Raw genomic sequence first — 15,333 nt, forward strand, 5'->3', positions numbered from 1 at the left:
CATTTTGAAATGGAGAGCAGACAACATTTTGATCTTAATTTACTTAACATACAAAGGCCAGAATATGACACCTTGTTACTAAGAGAAATGTTCTGCTTTTTATAGAAGAACTAGAGCTGCATGTGGTTCCATGATTTTTTAAATTTAATTTAATTTTTTAATTTAATTTTTGTAGACTCCATCATTTATACAATACAGCTGCTGAGGCCTCAGTTTGAAGTAGAAGACTGACATGGAGGATTAGGTCTTCCTAACACTTTCTCTCATTCTGCGTTCTTGCTTAAAATTCCCTTTCCCAAGTGCCTCCACCCATATTATGCAAATGATATGAGAATGAATATTCTTTTTCAAACTGTCGCCTCAATGGCTTCATTGTATATAGTGACAAGGGGTATCTAAAAAGAACCAAGGACTGAACACAATGTGTACTTCCACCCTTAATTATAGACTCCTTTGAACACAGCGTGGGAATGGACTTTCTTGGGTGAAAAAATGATTGTTTCCCCCTTTAATCTAAGAGCAGTACTGCTGTAAGAGCTACATCTGTGTTTGCCATAACATACTAAAATGCTACTTCTTTTGAAGCTGAGGTAGGTTTTATGATACTATTCCAGGAGACCTTTGCATGTAGAAAAGAACTGGCAGTCTCTGTAATCCCTACTGTAATGTCAAATTTGTAAACTATCCAGGCTGGATTTGATTATGTCCACACTGGAAGGGAATACTGCAGTTCCCCCAAAATTGTTGGACATCAGCTCCCAGCAGTCGTAGCCAGAGATGAAGAATGGGAACAGTTGCAGTAGAGTTGCATGATTCTTACCCTGATCTTCCCAAAAATGAATTTGTAAGCAAATATTTCATTTATCCCACCCTCCATTTGTACAGGTATATGTACAAATCTAGTTATAATCCTTATCATTTGAGTGTTATCCATTTGGTGATCATCATCATCCATCAGGAAGGATGATTTTCAGCTTTCCCTCTGCAGTTCTCTTCCTTATTCTGTTCTGGGGGGGGGGGGGGTGCTCCCAGGATATCCTCTCTGGTTTGCAGATGGATGCATTGCATCAGTGGTGAGACACTACCTGATACCACCCAGTGTATTTTCAGTTATATAACTTGGGATGTTGCCTTTCTTGGAATGTTTTACTGGAACTCCCAAAACAGCTTGTTTTTGCAAGTAAAAAAGTGAAATTGTTTTTTTAGATTTACAGGTTCTCCCCTCCTCTCAGTTGATGGTTACATGCTTTCCTATTGTGCCCTGCCCATATTAGGTTTAACTCTAAATAAGCCCCAGAATAATCACTGTCCCAAATAGCCATGCACCCAGGATTTCTCTCACCTTCCTCTGCTGCAGCCGATCCATTCAACATTTATTAACTAATCCTGAACTCCCGACATTTTTAAAATGTATTGTCTTATTGAAGGGGCAACAACAGAGGAAGTCTCTATCTGAATTGAAACAAGTTGAGGTCTCTCTTACCTCTATTCGGCACTGAACTGTTGGTCCTTATAACTGTTTCTTTTAAACACATACATACTTCAGATATCCTAGAAAGATTGTGTTACAGTGCATGTTTGACGGACAGCTAGTGTACATGTGATACCTGTTATCTGACATTATCTGATACATTGTCAGCTTTTAAAAACAGTGTTAATACTAAGTGCTAATCTCAGCACAGAAAGGCAAGCTGAGTATTCCTTATATGGAAATCCAAAATACTCCAAAATCCAGAATTGTCCACATGGGTGGCTGAGATAGTCACAACTTTGCTTTCTGATGGTTCAGTGTGCACAAAACAAAATATTGTGTATAAAATTACAGTATCTTCAGGCTATGTGTATAAGGTGTATGTGAAACAAATGAATGCCATGTTTAGCTTTTTATCCCATTTGCAAGATATGCATATGCAAATATTCCAAGATCTGAAAAAAATCCAAAATGCAAAACACTTCTGGTCCCTAGCGTTTCAGATAAGGGATCCTCAACCTGTATCTTGCTGTAGTGATGAAGGCTGGGCAGAGTTGACTGCCATTTTTCTTTTTAAAAAACAATTTTAAAATAAGATGTGGTGTAAAGCCCTGCAACAAAATAAAACCGAAAGGTCAACAAAATAATCCTGCAAAATTTGGATGTCCACACCAGCTTATTTTTATATCACCTGTCATTGAAAATGGTGCAAAGAATTGGTGCAGTTGACACCTCAGCTTGTGGTCTGTCACTATTGAGGGTCCCCACATCATTACAAAAGAACAAATCTTGTTGCATTTATCTAGACAAATACCCACAATATTCTCCCTTTTCCTTTCTGGTTATTCTATTTCTCAAGTTCACCATCCCATTATCAACAAAAAACATATAATCACGATATAAATTGATTCACTTCCTGTGCTGATTGTTTTTTGGGGATACTTTCCTTCACCTTCATAATTCCTTCTGAAAGTGTGTGCCATACTCACAGGTCTGGATCTGATTGCTAGTTCCAACTAGAAGATCCATTAAATCAATTGCTGAGTGGGAAGTCAATGTTTATGTAAATCTTGTTCGTTGTGTTTACTGTTGCTGAGACTAGCCAGTTAGATTTGGCCTCACACAAACCTAACACTTACAGAGGAATAAGCAAAAATCTAGAAATCCAGCGCGCAATGAGAGGACATAATTAATATTGAGTTCCAGGATAAGGCAGTACACTTATGCAGAAAAAGTAATATTAACATATAGTCAGAGATCAAACTGAAATGCAGAGGAACTATTGGTACTGGTGATGGTACTGAAAACACTCAAATTAAAATTGTTTCCTTAAATTATGTTGTAATATATGCAATTTCACTTGTTTAATTTTTTTTGACATGAATTAGAGATGTACTAAAATAGTCCTGCATCTGTTTTATTGTTGCTTGTTGTTGTTATTGTGTGCCTTCAAGTCATTTCCAACTTATGGCGAACCTATCACAGGGTTTTCTTGGCAAGATTTATTCAGAATAGGTTTGCCATTGCCTCCTCTGAGACTGAGAGCATGTGAATTCCCCAAGGTCACCCAGGTTTCATGGACAAGCGGGGAATCAAATCCCGGGTCCCAGAGTGATAGCCCAGTTCTCGAACCCAGTTCCAGCCTCATTTGGGGCGTAGCATTTAGATGATGCGGACTCCGAACACAGAGGATAACTGCACTGGACCCAAATCTTCTTCAAAGAACCAAGCTAAAAAGGTGTTTGCCAGCCCAGTTCAAAACCACAGTAGAGACCTGGATTGGGGCTGGGCATGTGCAGTTCTTTTGGACCATCTATTTCTGGTCAAAATTAACAAAAACAAGAGTATCATATTCAGGGGTAGCTGCATCATTGAACTTCTAGTCATAAGCTGCATTTTAAATAGTTAGCAACAAACATTGTAAGGCTTTTTCTGCCTGTGAAGATCAAATGAGAGAAATGACAAAGCCCTTGGATTTCTTAAATATCAGGCATTGTGGTAAATGTGCTATTGTGTTTATCTGCCTCCAGGTCACCTGTTGACCCCATGACTTCATAGGGTTTTTTTTTAGGCAAGGAGTACTCAAAATGGTTTTGCCAATTCCTTCCTCTGAAAAATAGCCTACAGAACCTATCCAAGTGCTGTCCAGAGCTAACTCAGCTTTGCTTCCATGATCAGACAAGATCTGGTGCCTTTAGGGTATTTCGGCCTGTTTTTATGGGACTGTTGTTACTAGTTTTCTCTGCAGGTCTGCTGTTCATTTCATGCCTCAAGAGACCTCTTGTGGTGCAACAAAGAAATTGCAGTAACATGGTTGCATTGCACATTCATGCCTTGCCAGAAAAAATGGCAACATATTTATTTCAATAGTGGTCCTACTTTCAAAATAGCGCTAGGCATTTCCAGATACTCATTCTTAGGGCCTATCTCCCCCCCCCCCCCATTTTCAGTAAAAATGACAGGGTTTTTTTTAAATGTATTTGGTTAAGATCATGAAAGATTGACTTGTGTATGTTTTATGTTCCATGTGGGGAAAAGTTTCCAAAGGATTACTGTGTGGCATTCTCTCAAAATAATAATCCCCTAAATTTAGGGGCTGCTGCCTGCTAATTAAGAGGCATGGACCAGGAGCTATTGGATAACCATTATATTCATGTTTTAACGTGACAAGAGTGAATATATACTCATTTTAATGTGAATAGAGCATGTTCTTTCAACCATTCTTCCCGCCCCCGCTTCAACCTCTTCTGTAAGTTGTGGGGTTCCTTGGTTCCTCTCTCTCACTCGCCTAAATATGCTATGCTCCAGTCATCTGAAGTCTCACTGAGCATGCGCAAGGGTGCCAATTCTCAATTAAGAACCCACCAACGTGATGGCTTACTTTGCACAGAATCTGGGTCGCGTTCAGGGAGGCCATTACAGCGAATTTAAGGTGTGATAAGTAATCACATAATTGCATGAATTTTCGAATTGACCTCGCTATCTTCTCTTTTGAAATTGAGAGCCTCCTGTCCCATTTGATAAACTCCTAGGTTTTAATCCAAACTTTAAAGGCGTTTCTAGGTTTTATTCCAAACTGTAAAGGAGCAATCTAACCTGCTGAGTCTTATTTCCCCACCCCCAGATAGTTCCAGCACCTTGGATGGTCTGTTCACAGTCTGGATTAAACCTTGGAATGGATTTCTTGCCCCCACTGACATAGGAGAAAATGATAAAAAAGCAAGCTCCATGTGCTCTGGGATGGTAAACTGTTTATTTGTTTTAAAAAGCTTGATATGTTTCAGCCTCCATGAGAAAAGGCCTTCTTTATGGGACCTTCAGCAGAATTCACTGGACTTGAGAACACTCTTGAAAGCACAGGACCACTGAGTATAAAAATTGTATTGGGCTTTTTAAACAGTTGACCATGTAAGAGCACATGAAGCTTGTCTCCTATTTTCTTCTTTTAGTGTGCTTTTCGGTACTCTCTTCACTACCACTGACATAGGACCCACTTGTCTTATGGAAGTCAGTGGGATTTGATATTGAGTAACAAAATTGTGCTTCTGCTAATACAAAAATACACAGGTAGAAAAAGATGCTGTGAATCTCCATGCAGAAGTACTGATGTAAACAACAAACATGGATGGGTCAGCTCACAGGAGGATTTCTCAAGCCATGCAACAAGACTCAAATTCTTCCTAAAACCATACAGGAACAGGATACGCTAGGACATTTTTCTTAGTTGTGTTTGCTTATGAAATACCCTTGATGGATCCACACATTTGAAGATCAAACCTATCCTTTCTATCTGGATTTGGGCCTGAAAGACCAAGAAGCAGTGTGAATACAAGCCACGTAAGGCGTAAGCAAGCATGGTTTGTGATACTGTACAACATTCACTACTGAATTCACTTTGAAAAACATTCACCAACCATATTAGCTTTAACTTCCATTGGCTTGGCTTTGGGGAGTAACCTTAATTCCGCTCTTAAATCAGCATGGTCTGGTTTTTATCCCAATAGTTTCAATTAACTATTCCCCAAAGAAGCAGAAAACAATAGTATAATAAGCCTCTTTTGACCCCAGCAGGCAACTCCTAAAGCATAAAATTAAATGCTCCATATGTTGTTCCAGCTTAGTTTTAAGCACCAATGAGGTCCAAATATTCAGCACTGTAGGTCTTATTTTTAAATAGTCTTTGCACTGAACCAGCATAGCAGAGGTATTATATAATTGGTGCAAGATGATAAAAAGCACAAAAACTTCCTGTTTGTGTCAAGCCTCTGGCAATGCTTAGATTCCATAGGGACTGTTTTATATCTTTTGTAGGGGATAAATATTTCAAATTGTCTTGACAACAGCTGGGACTCATTCATAACATTAGTTTCACTTATCTTTCTGGTTTTAAATACCATTGAAAATCCTGACTGTCTCATTTAAAGATGGCCTGTCATCTTTAAAGCTTCTTGTTTATCTAAGCAGTTCAGTTTGTTCACTAAAGAAAGTACACTTAATTTTCTTGAGTCATAGAGAAAATAAGTCCTGAAATATGATGTGAATTAAGTTTTACCCCCACTATGGCAGATGACTGAAGTCCTCATTCAGTCATGAAACATGCCAGATGACATTGGGCCAGCAGTTTGCAATTAGCCTGTCCTATATTGCAAGGATAAAGTTGGGAGAAGATCCATGTATGGCAGCTAGAGCACATTTGAGAAAAGGTGAGGTATAAATGTCAGTAATAAACTGAGATATGAAAATATTCACATATCCTGACCCTTATTACCCCTTGTTCAAAGGACGTGGACTGATGGAGAGAGCAAGAAACTTTTCCTCTGGTTTATAAAAATAATACCAGCTTCGAAACTGGATGGTATAGAACATGCAACAATAACTAGATCTTTTTGTGTATTTCATCTTTTTATTAACGTCCCCTTCCTTTTGCTGTGTTCACCTTTAAATTGTTGTTGTTCTTGTTGTTGTTTTGGCACCCTCCATTCTTTCTTTTCAGCTTTGACTTACTGATTTCTTGTCCAAGAGAAACAAATATTCTCTCTCCCTCTCTCGCTCTCGCTTTCTTTCTCTTTCTTTCTTTCTTTCTTTCTTTCTTTCTTTCAAGTCATGAAAAGTGCTGATCCTCTTTGCGTGTTCCAAAGAATGGGAAGAAATGTTTTGGAACACAAAGTAGTTTAGAATAGTAGACTCCCAGTGGTGGGTGAGTTGGAAGAGGTAGACACATTCCTTTGTCACCAGACAATCTTTTATCCCATAAGCATAATTAGACATGTAATGCTTTGGAGAGGCTTCATTTCTTTGTCGGAGAACTTTACCAATACATAGTTTTTTTGTGGGTTTTTCAGGCTATGTTCTAGAAGAATTTCTTCCTGACGTTTCACCAGCATCTGTGGCTGGCATCTTCAGAGAATGTTTGCCTGGAAAAAGTTGTGTAGATATATATACTGTGTGAGCCTGGGAATGCATGAGTGATTTGCATGTGTATTGTTCTGTTGCTGATGGCAGTCCTCAGGCTGGGAGGCTAATGTAAAAGAGGATTAGTGTCTGCTAATTGGTGATCATGATCTGCTGGGAAAGCCCCTGACTCTGAGTGGTTTCCCGTTTGCATTTGCTGAGTCCTTATTTTGATATTCCTCAGGACTGGTAGCCAAATTTTGTTCATTTTAAGGGTTTCTTCTTTCCCGTTGAAATTGTCCAGGTGTTTGTGGATTTCAATGGCTTCCCTGTGCATCCTGACATGGTAGTGGTTGGCATGGTCCAGAATTTCAATGTTTTCAAACAGTATTTCATGCCCAGGATGGTTTGTGGCATGTTCTGCTACTGCTGATTTTTCTGGCTGGCCCAGTCTGCAGTGCCACTCGTGTTCCTTGATTCTTGTTTGCACACTGCATTTGGTGGTCCCTATGTAGACTTGTCCGCAGCTGCATGGTATGCAGTAAACTCCTGCGGCTGTGAGAGGGTCCCTCTGGTCCTTGGCTGAGTGAAGCATTTGCTGAATTTTCTTCGTTGGTTTGTAAACCATTTGAAGGTTGTGCTTCCTCACCACTTTGCCTATTCTGTCTGTGATTCCTTTGATTTATGGTAAAAATACCTTCCCTTTTGGTGGCTGTTTGTCTTCACTTCTCTGGGTTTTCCTGGGCCTGGCAGGCCTTCCGATGTCTGAGCTGGAATAAGCATTGCCCTGTAGAGCCTGGTCCAGGTGCTTCATTTCATCTTCCAAGAAGTGGGGTTCACTTTACCAATACAGTTTCGTGTGTGTGTGTGTGTGTGTGTGTGTGTGTGAAATGACACTGTGTCTCATATACATGTGCAGATGAGTTAAAACAGCACAGTTATTCACAGAGGTTTTGAGCATTTGGAGTGTGAATTTCTTATCCTTGGAGAACCCTTTCTACATCAGTTTGTCTGCAAAGAAACCTCTGTTCACCTGTTCCATGTGTGTTCTAAGCAGAGCTTGGAATGGGGTTTTATTTTGGTTTTTTGGATTACAGCATGCAGAATCTTCCAGCCAGGATGACCATTGAGACATTTTTTGACTGCAAATCTCCCAGTGGCCTTTCCAAGCTCTGGCTTGTACATTCTAGAAAGTCTGCTACATTCCCCATGTGATTTCACAATCCAGAGGAATATCTGGAATGACTGTCTTTCATGGAACTCCCTTTGCCATTACTGAATTTCTCTTTGTGAAACTGTTCTCACTCTAGGAACTAAAGTAGGGTCTCTCTTTTGAGCCCATTCATCCATCAATTAACCTCAGCAGGTTTATTTCAAAGTGGTGCAAGTTTATTTCAAAGTGGTGTCTGGTCTCAATTTCCCACAATGCTCTGACCCAGCCACCCATCAGTACTTGAAATTCTGGAGGACATTTCTTTTTTTAATGAGGATCAGTTGTTGGTGTCCCTGGTGAACTGTGCTACACTGGGGCCACAGCAGTTGCTGAAGGATGCTGTGACAAGGTACACTCTGAAAATCAGTGGTTTAAGGCATCCATTGAAAACATAAACCATAGTATAGAGCAGGGATGAGGAAAATGTGGTTTTCCAGTAATTGTTGGATTGCTTTAGCCTATCCTGCTTGAGCATTAAGATGTGCCAAGGGGGGGGGGCTCCTTCTCTATCTCACCATTGGGCTATAAATTATAGAGATTATTAGATGGGTGGGGGTAATGACAGGAGAAGGATGGGAGTGAAGGGCGATGCTCCCATCCTCTCATGAAGATTATCAGATAGGGTCATGGTTATCCCGTGATTATCCCATCAATGTTATTTACCTCCATTTCTTAATAATAGGATAATCCGTTAATACTGAAGTTATAGGGCAATTCCTCTTCATTGGCAGGATAATCATGGGGTAAGCTGTCACTGGTGGTAACTTTGGCAAAACAAATGGTCACTTGCCCTTGCACTGTGAACCAGCCATGAAGCCTCTCTCAGTGCTGTTGCTGTGCCCCACCAATTATTTTGTGGTCAAACTACATTTAAATTGCTTTTTAAATTGCCACAGTTCCCTCATCCCTCCCTGTCTTATGCAGTGTTGCCAACAAGCCTCGAAGATATTCCCCGGAATGTTTTACCAAAATTCCTGGAATTCCCCAATATTTGTTATTATTATTCAGTCAAAATCCCCAGAAAGAAATTAATTAAATTCCACGGATTCCGTGGAATTACCTGGAAACTGGCAACACTGGTCTTATGGATTATGATTTTTTTTTTATCATTTTAAGCAGCAAAGAGCAATTTAAAATCTTCCACTGTTCACTTTGGCAGGAAGGGTAAGGGGCGGGTAGCTGTAAAAACAGGTGAGTGCTACATGTGGGTGACCTCCATACTATATAGAGTCATGGGTTTTTTTTCTTCAACTGCCATGCCCTCCTTTTGTCAAAGGCCTTCCCTTTGGAGACCTGACCAATGTCAGTATTAGCCCTGCTTCTGTCTCCAAGTTAAGGCATGGTTGTTCACCAAACATGAAAGACCCAATGATCATGGCTTGATTTTGGCGTATTGAACTGTAGTGTTTCCCTTTAGTTTGCTTGTTTCTTTGTTCTTTTGACTATGCTGAATCAATTTGACTTGTTAAAATAGTAGAAAAGCTATCTTTATTGACTGTACCCACCACTGAGGTCCTCAGATATAGGGTTGAACAGAAATATATAAATAACAGAAATAAATAAATGTGTCTAAGTATCCATCTTAATTGCAAGTGTCTTAATGGGTTAGTAAGAAAACCTGCAGCATATGAAGAGGCTGTGTTGTAAAAATCTACTTAATTATTTGGTAGGGAGGGGACTGAAATTCCCAAGATCAAATTAATCTTCTGAATGGTTAGCAATGTTTAACATACATTTAAAATAAGCAATCAAAAATCATCCAGAAGATTGATTTGATCTTGGGAGCCATTGTGGTATAGTAGTGGTTTGAGCATTGGATTAGGTCTCTGGAGACCAGGGTTTGATTCCCAGCTCAGCCATGAAACCCACTGGGTGACCTTGGATAATAAGTCACAATCTCTCAGCCTCAGAGGAAGGCAATGACAAACCTCCTCTGAACAAATCTTGCCAAGAAAACCCCATGATAGGTTTGCCTTAGGGTTGTCATAAGTCAGAAACAACTTGAAGGCACACAATAGTAACAACAACATAGCAATGTGTTGGGAAGTCATTTTTCCAAAGTGGAATTGTGGAAGGGTTTTTGTCCTTGATGGAGTTATTGATTTCATATGACCACATCTGCACTAGCATCTAAAGAAAAATCTGATTAAAACTAGAGAGGAAGAAGAAATGTACTCTGGTAGTTTTTCTCAGAATTCCCAGGAAATATGAGAGAGCATATTTTCCTTTCCTTTCCTTAAGTTCATTAAATATGCATTCTTTCATTGAATGACTGATGAAGCCTCTTTCCTGCTTGAAGACTTGATGTGTGATGGAAACATAACATGTAGAAATCTGGGACATTTCCTATGCATGCAAGCCTAACTATTAACACATTGTGTCAGATACAATCCTCCTATCCCAGCTCTTTCACACTGTTTATCAAACCATTTCCTGTATTGCTATGTACTATATATGTATTATCCTACTTGAGAGTATGTATTTTCCCTGGAAGAAGATTAACCATCCATTATAAGCCAAGCCCTCCCTCCAGTCCATCTGCCTTGGTCCAGGCCTTGGAGGTAGAGAAGAACTGCTGGACCTCTTACCCTTTCCCTCCATCACTCCCTTCTCCTTTTGTGTCATGTCTTTTAGATTGTAAGCCCGAGGGCAGGGAAAAGTCTAATTAAAAAGATTGTATGTACAGCGCTGTGTAAATTTACAGCGCTTCATAAATAAAGGTTAATAATAATAATAATAATAATAATAATAATAATAATAATAATAATACATATAATATTATGATCCCACTTTAACTGCTGTGGTTTCAGTTTGTGGAATCCTGGGTTTTGCAGTTTAGAGAGCGGTATTCATTGTTCTCAGCCAGAAAGATCTAGTGCTTCCCAAAACTACAAACTCCAGGATCCCATAGGATGCAGCCATCCCAGTTAAACGTGGGATTTTAGTGCTTTAATTGTGTAGTATGAAAGGGCCCCAGAATGCTGTATGGAGCACGGTGGATCTATAGTAGTAAATTATATCATTATATTTTGGGTTTGTCCATCAAGGACATGGCTGTAACCACACAAAAGAGGAGAAAGCTTAGTTCTGCATCTAAAATTTGCCATCAGTTCTATCATTATGAAAAATCATGCTCTAGTTCACCAACTATGGACTGGTTCCAAATAACTTAGTATAAACTCACTGGAATCAATGGAACTCAGTTTAAGTCATGCCTAACTTACATCCCATTGATTTCAAAAGCTTTGTGCTACTGATAAGAATGACTTAAGTGTGGATTCAACCCTATATTTATATGTAAGTTCTTTTATTTTATTTGTGTAAACTCATAATCCATTATTAGTAGAATAAATACAGTTTCATATCAACATTTAACTATACTTGGCAACAATTTGCTGTAAACTGTCCTGACTTCTACGCTGGAAGAAAGGGGGTATGCATTTAATTAATTAATTAAACCTTTTACATGCTATATTTTGAGCAGTACTCAGTGTACAGAAAGAAGAGAAAGTACTCAGAGTACAGAAAGAAGAGAAAAGAATTTTCTTGGTAAATCAAAATGAAACTCTTTTGTCTCTGCTGTATTACTTTTGAGAGCACAATTGCTTACTGCTGAATAAAGTTCAGAGAAGACGGAAATGAAGCTATTGAAATGGCATTTAAAATGCAAAGTCCATGTGTGTCCAAGTATTTTTCAGTTAAACACAGATCTAAAATTGATTTGCACATCCCAAACAAACTATTTTCCTCTAGGGTTATTCTTTCCCACTCCTAATTGTATAAGTCTGAGAGGAAGGGAAAGGCACGTTCCCCTCTCATGAGGTAATAAGCAGAGTGAATCATATTTCTAATGGAATTTGGGGAAAGACCTTAAGTTAGAATGAACATTTCAGTTAAAATACACTTTTTGATATCTAGGGGGTCTTGTTAAATGCTACTTATATCCTTGTCATATTAAATCATGAGTAAGAATCATGTCACTCTCCAGATGTTGTTGGAGGGCAAGTCTCAGCTGTCCCTAACTGGTGCAGACAGTGGTGAAGAATACTGGGAGCTGAAATCCAACAACTTTTAGAGGGCTGTTTGACTTGCACTCCTATATTAAATAATGGGTTTTCTTCACATCTGCATTTCTTGTTCTCAAAGTGGAAATAATTCTGTTTCTGGCCAAGGTATATCCTTACAGCAGAATATTTGTTACTTTAATCGAAGTTTTGCAGTGCTTAATATAAATATGAGTAGTTTAGGAGTACAGGAATACTGAAAACCATCTGACAACAATGCTCCTTTTTACAAAGACTTTTTTATGCCCGCTTTTACTGCAGTGGAACTCTCTCAGAGTGTGATGGAGTCTCCTCCTTTGGAGAGTCTTAAACAGAAGCTGGATGGCCATCTCTTGAGGGTGCTTTGATTGTGGCTTCCTGCATAGCAGGAGGTTGAACTGGGTGATGCTTGAGGTCTCTTTTAACTCTATGATTCTATGATTCTACCTTTAGCCTAGCTTAAAGGTTTTTTAGTAGGATTGGCATTGGGAGGATGGTGAAGGAGTGTTGCAGTTCTACTGTTAGTTTGCAGGAGCTTGTCTGCAGTAAGCCTGAGCTGGGAAAGAACAGGATTCTGCTGTAGCTGATCCAGTTAGAGCCATGCATACCTGACTGCAGCAGGCAAGATAAATAGCAGTTGCCTTCAAAATTTCTCACTGAGCATTTGTTTGTGAACAGCAAAACAGACTGAAAAAGAGGGAGGAGATAAGCCCGCCTCACTAGCTATCCCCAGCAAGTTGAGAAAGCAGAGATCTAGATATTTTAATTATCTTTTTATTAAAAACAAAAGAAGCAAAGATGACATATGACACACACATATATTTTTCTCAAAATTCATAATACATTATGAATATATTAATGGTATACAACCTAGACTCATATTACATTATTTGTGCCCTACATTTTCTAATTTCATTGTAATCTTCCAAAAATCATTTAAACACTTTTCACTTCTCACCTCCTCAGTGTTGATCATTTCTTTTCATTCCAATTTCCCCTTCCTATAGTCTGTTCTTGGCAACAGAGATATAGTTATAGATATTTTTATAGTGATCTGTACATTTGACCACCAACATAGAAATTATAAGAAAGTTGGAGGCTGATGAAAGAAAAGTTGTCCATAGATGCAATTTGGAAGAAGCATTTAAGTGGCCTCTAGATGGTAAAAAATGTTTTGTTTACTTATACAAAGCTTGCCTTACAAGGTTGGTTCATTTCACATGTACATATTGTTCATTTTGGATAAAAAGTTTGCTGAAACATGTAGAACTGCTCTTCTTTTTTTGCGAGGCAGAAACCGATCCGTATTCTTCCCACAATATTGCTCTCTCAGGTACCAAATTTTCTGTTAAATAAGGGAGGCCTAGGAACACATTTACTTTGTTTAACTGAGGTATACCTGTAAATTGCACTTTCAATTGTAAGACTTTATGTCATACCATTCATATTGATAACCAAGTTGTATCTTGTTGCTATATGAATAGAAAATACAGAAGTGGAACTGGAAACTAAGGTGTGGGGACTTTTTATTGTTCATTGAATATGCAGACTTAAGTAGTTGATCTACTAATATTATCTGAGCTCAGCTTTGGACACAGCTGCTGTTTGGATATTTTACTCTTTGACAATTCAGATAGTTTGACAATTCAGATGGTTTCACATAGTTTTTACAAAAATAAAATGGGAGCGAACCTTCATGTGCTCCACTGAGTTCCTTGGAGGAAGTGCAAGATACAAAGGTGATTAGTATATTAAAAATATTTTCCCCTTTATCTTTTTCAGGTGCTTTTATAATTTGCTGGACTCCAGGATTAGTCTTGCTGCTCCTTGATGTTTGCTGCCCACAGTGCAATGTCCTGGCATATGAAAAGTTCTTCTTGTTGCTTGCTGAATTCAATTCTGCCATGAATCCTATCATCTACTCTTATCGGGACAAGGAAATGAGTGCTACCTTCAAACAAATTCTTTGTTGCCAGCGTACCGAGAATGCCAATGGCCCAACAGAAGGTTCTGACCGATCAGCCTCATCGCTCAATCATACCATCTTGACTGGAGTACACAGTAATGATCATTCTGTAGTTTGAAAAGGGAACTGAAAAATTCTAAGAAGAAAACAATTTGTGAATTTAGTGCCAGGTGGAAAACCTGTGATGAAACTGTTGACATAGTTGGAGGTCTTTGAAGCAGAGAAAATAACAAACTGAAAACTTCTTAATCACTAATGGATGATACTTATTCAACCATATCAAGTCCATGAAACTATCCAGACTAAAACACCTCACTCTTGGGTTTTGTTTTTTGTCATCTGTTTTGTAAGAGTAGAAAATGAGCTGCTCATACCAGGAAGCTGACCAACCTTTGGGGAAGCCATTTTAAGCTACTTTTACTAGCTTACGTCAGCTGATACTTTGTGATGGTCATAACTGAAATCATCTCTAATTAATTAAGCTTAATAACTGCTTCACTGCCTTTTCATTTAGACATTGAGGATCGTTCTTCAATGTCATGTTTTGTAATGAATTTCATTTAATAATTATCCCCATTAGCATGCTTTGTGATGGACATTTTCTGGGCAAGGAAAGAACCTGTTATAGCTTTCATTTTTATTTACACTGCCAATAACAATGAAAAACTTTTTTTTTTTTTTACTAGCACCATTACTAGTGTTCAAGAACAAGCATGGTACATATATGCAGTCGGGCCTGATTCTCTCATGGAAATCAATCGGACTTAAAAGTGTTGATGTTTAACATTTCTGAGTAAAGAGCAGAACAAACTATGTCATACTGACTGGAAGTTCCAATTTTCTCATGGCCAAACCTTTAATTTGGGATGTAAAAATATTAAAGAACCACCTTTGAATTTGCTAAGGGGAAAATTCTTTTGTGTTTTAAAACATATTTGTAGTGTTGAGCCTTTTGACTAAAAGGATTTTTGTTTGGAGGGGAAAATGTGTGTTTCTTTTAATTGTCTTGCACCATGTGGGAGATTTCCCCCCATATCTGTTCATTTCAGTGTAAGCTAGCATATGTATGCCCAGTGTCAAGGTTTGGCCCAGTTTGGGGAAGGAGTGCAAGACTCCACCAAAAACTGGAACATGGCTGGGGAGAGATGTGTTTACAATTTGAAATGTGGAAAGGTGGGGTCCCCCCCCCCTTTTTTTTTTTTTTTTTTTTTTTTTTTTGAGCATTTTTAAAAGGCACAACATTTGAAGA

At 38.7% G+C, this 15,333-nt stretch overlaps 1 protein-coding gene across 1 annotated transcript in view; it reads left to right on the forward strand.

The window, feature by feature from the left end:
* The window catches only part of LPAR1 (lysophosphatidic acid receptor 1), a 44,040-nt gene extending 29,056 nt beyond the window's left edge, over positions 1-14,984 (forward strand). The window contains exon 3 of the mRNA XM_042447542.1: positions 13,901-14,984. Within this exon, the coding sequence (XP_042303476.1) occupies positions 13,901-14,202 (302 nt within the window). The 3' untranslated portion in view covers positions 14,203-14,984. The remainder of the gene's footprint in view (positions 1-13,900) is intronic.
* The last annotated feature ends 349 nt before the right edge of the window (positions 14,985-15,333 follow it).

This window comes from Sceloporus undulatus, chromosome 2 (assembly GCF_019175285.1).
Source record: "Sceloporus undulatus isolate JIND9_A2432 ecotype Alabama chromosome 2, SceUnd_v1.1, whole genome shotgun sequence".
In the NCBI taxonomy this organism is placed as follows: Eukaryota; Metazoa; Chordata; class Lepidosauria; order Squamata; family Phrynosomatidae; genus Sceloporus; species Sceloporus undulatus.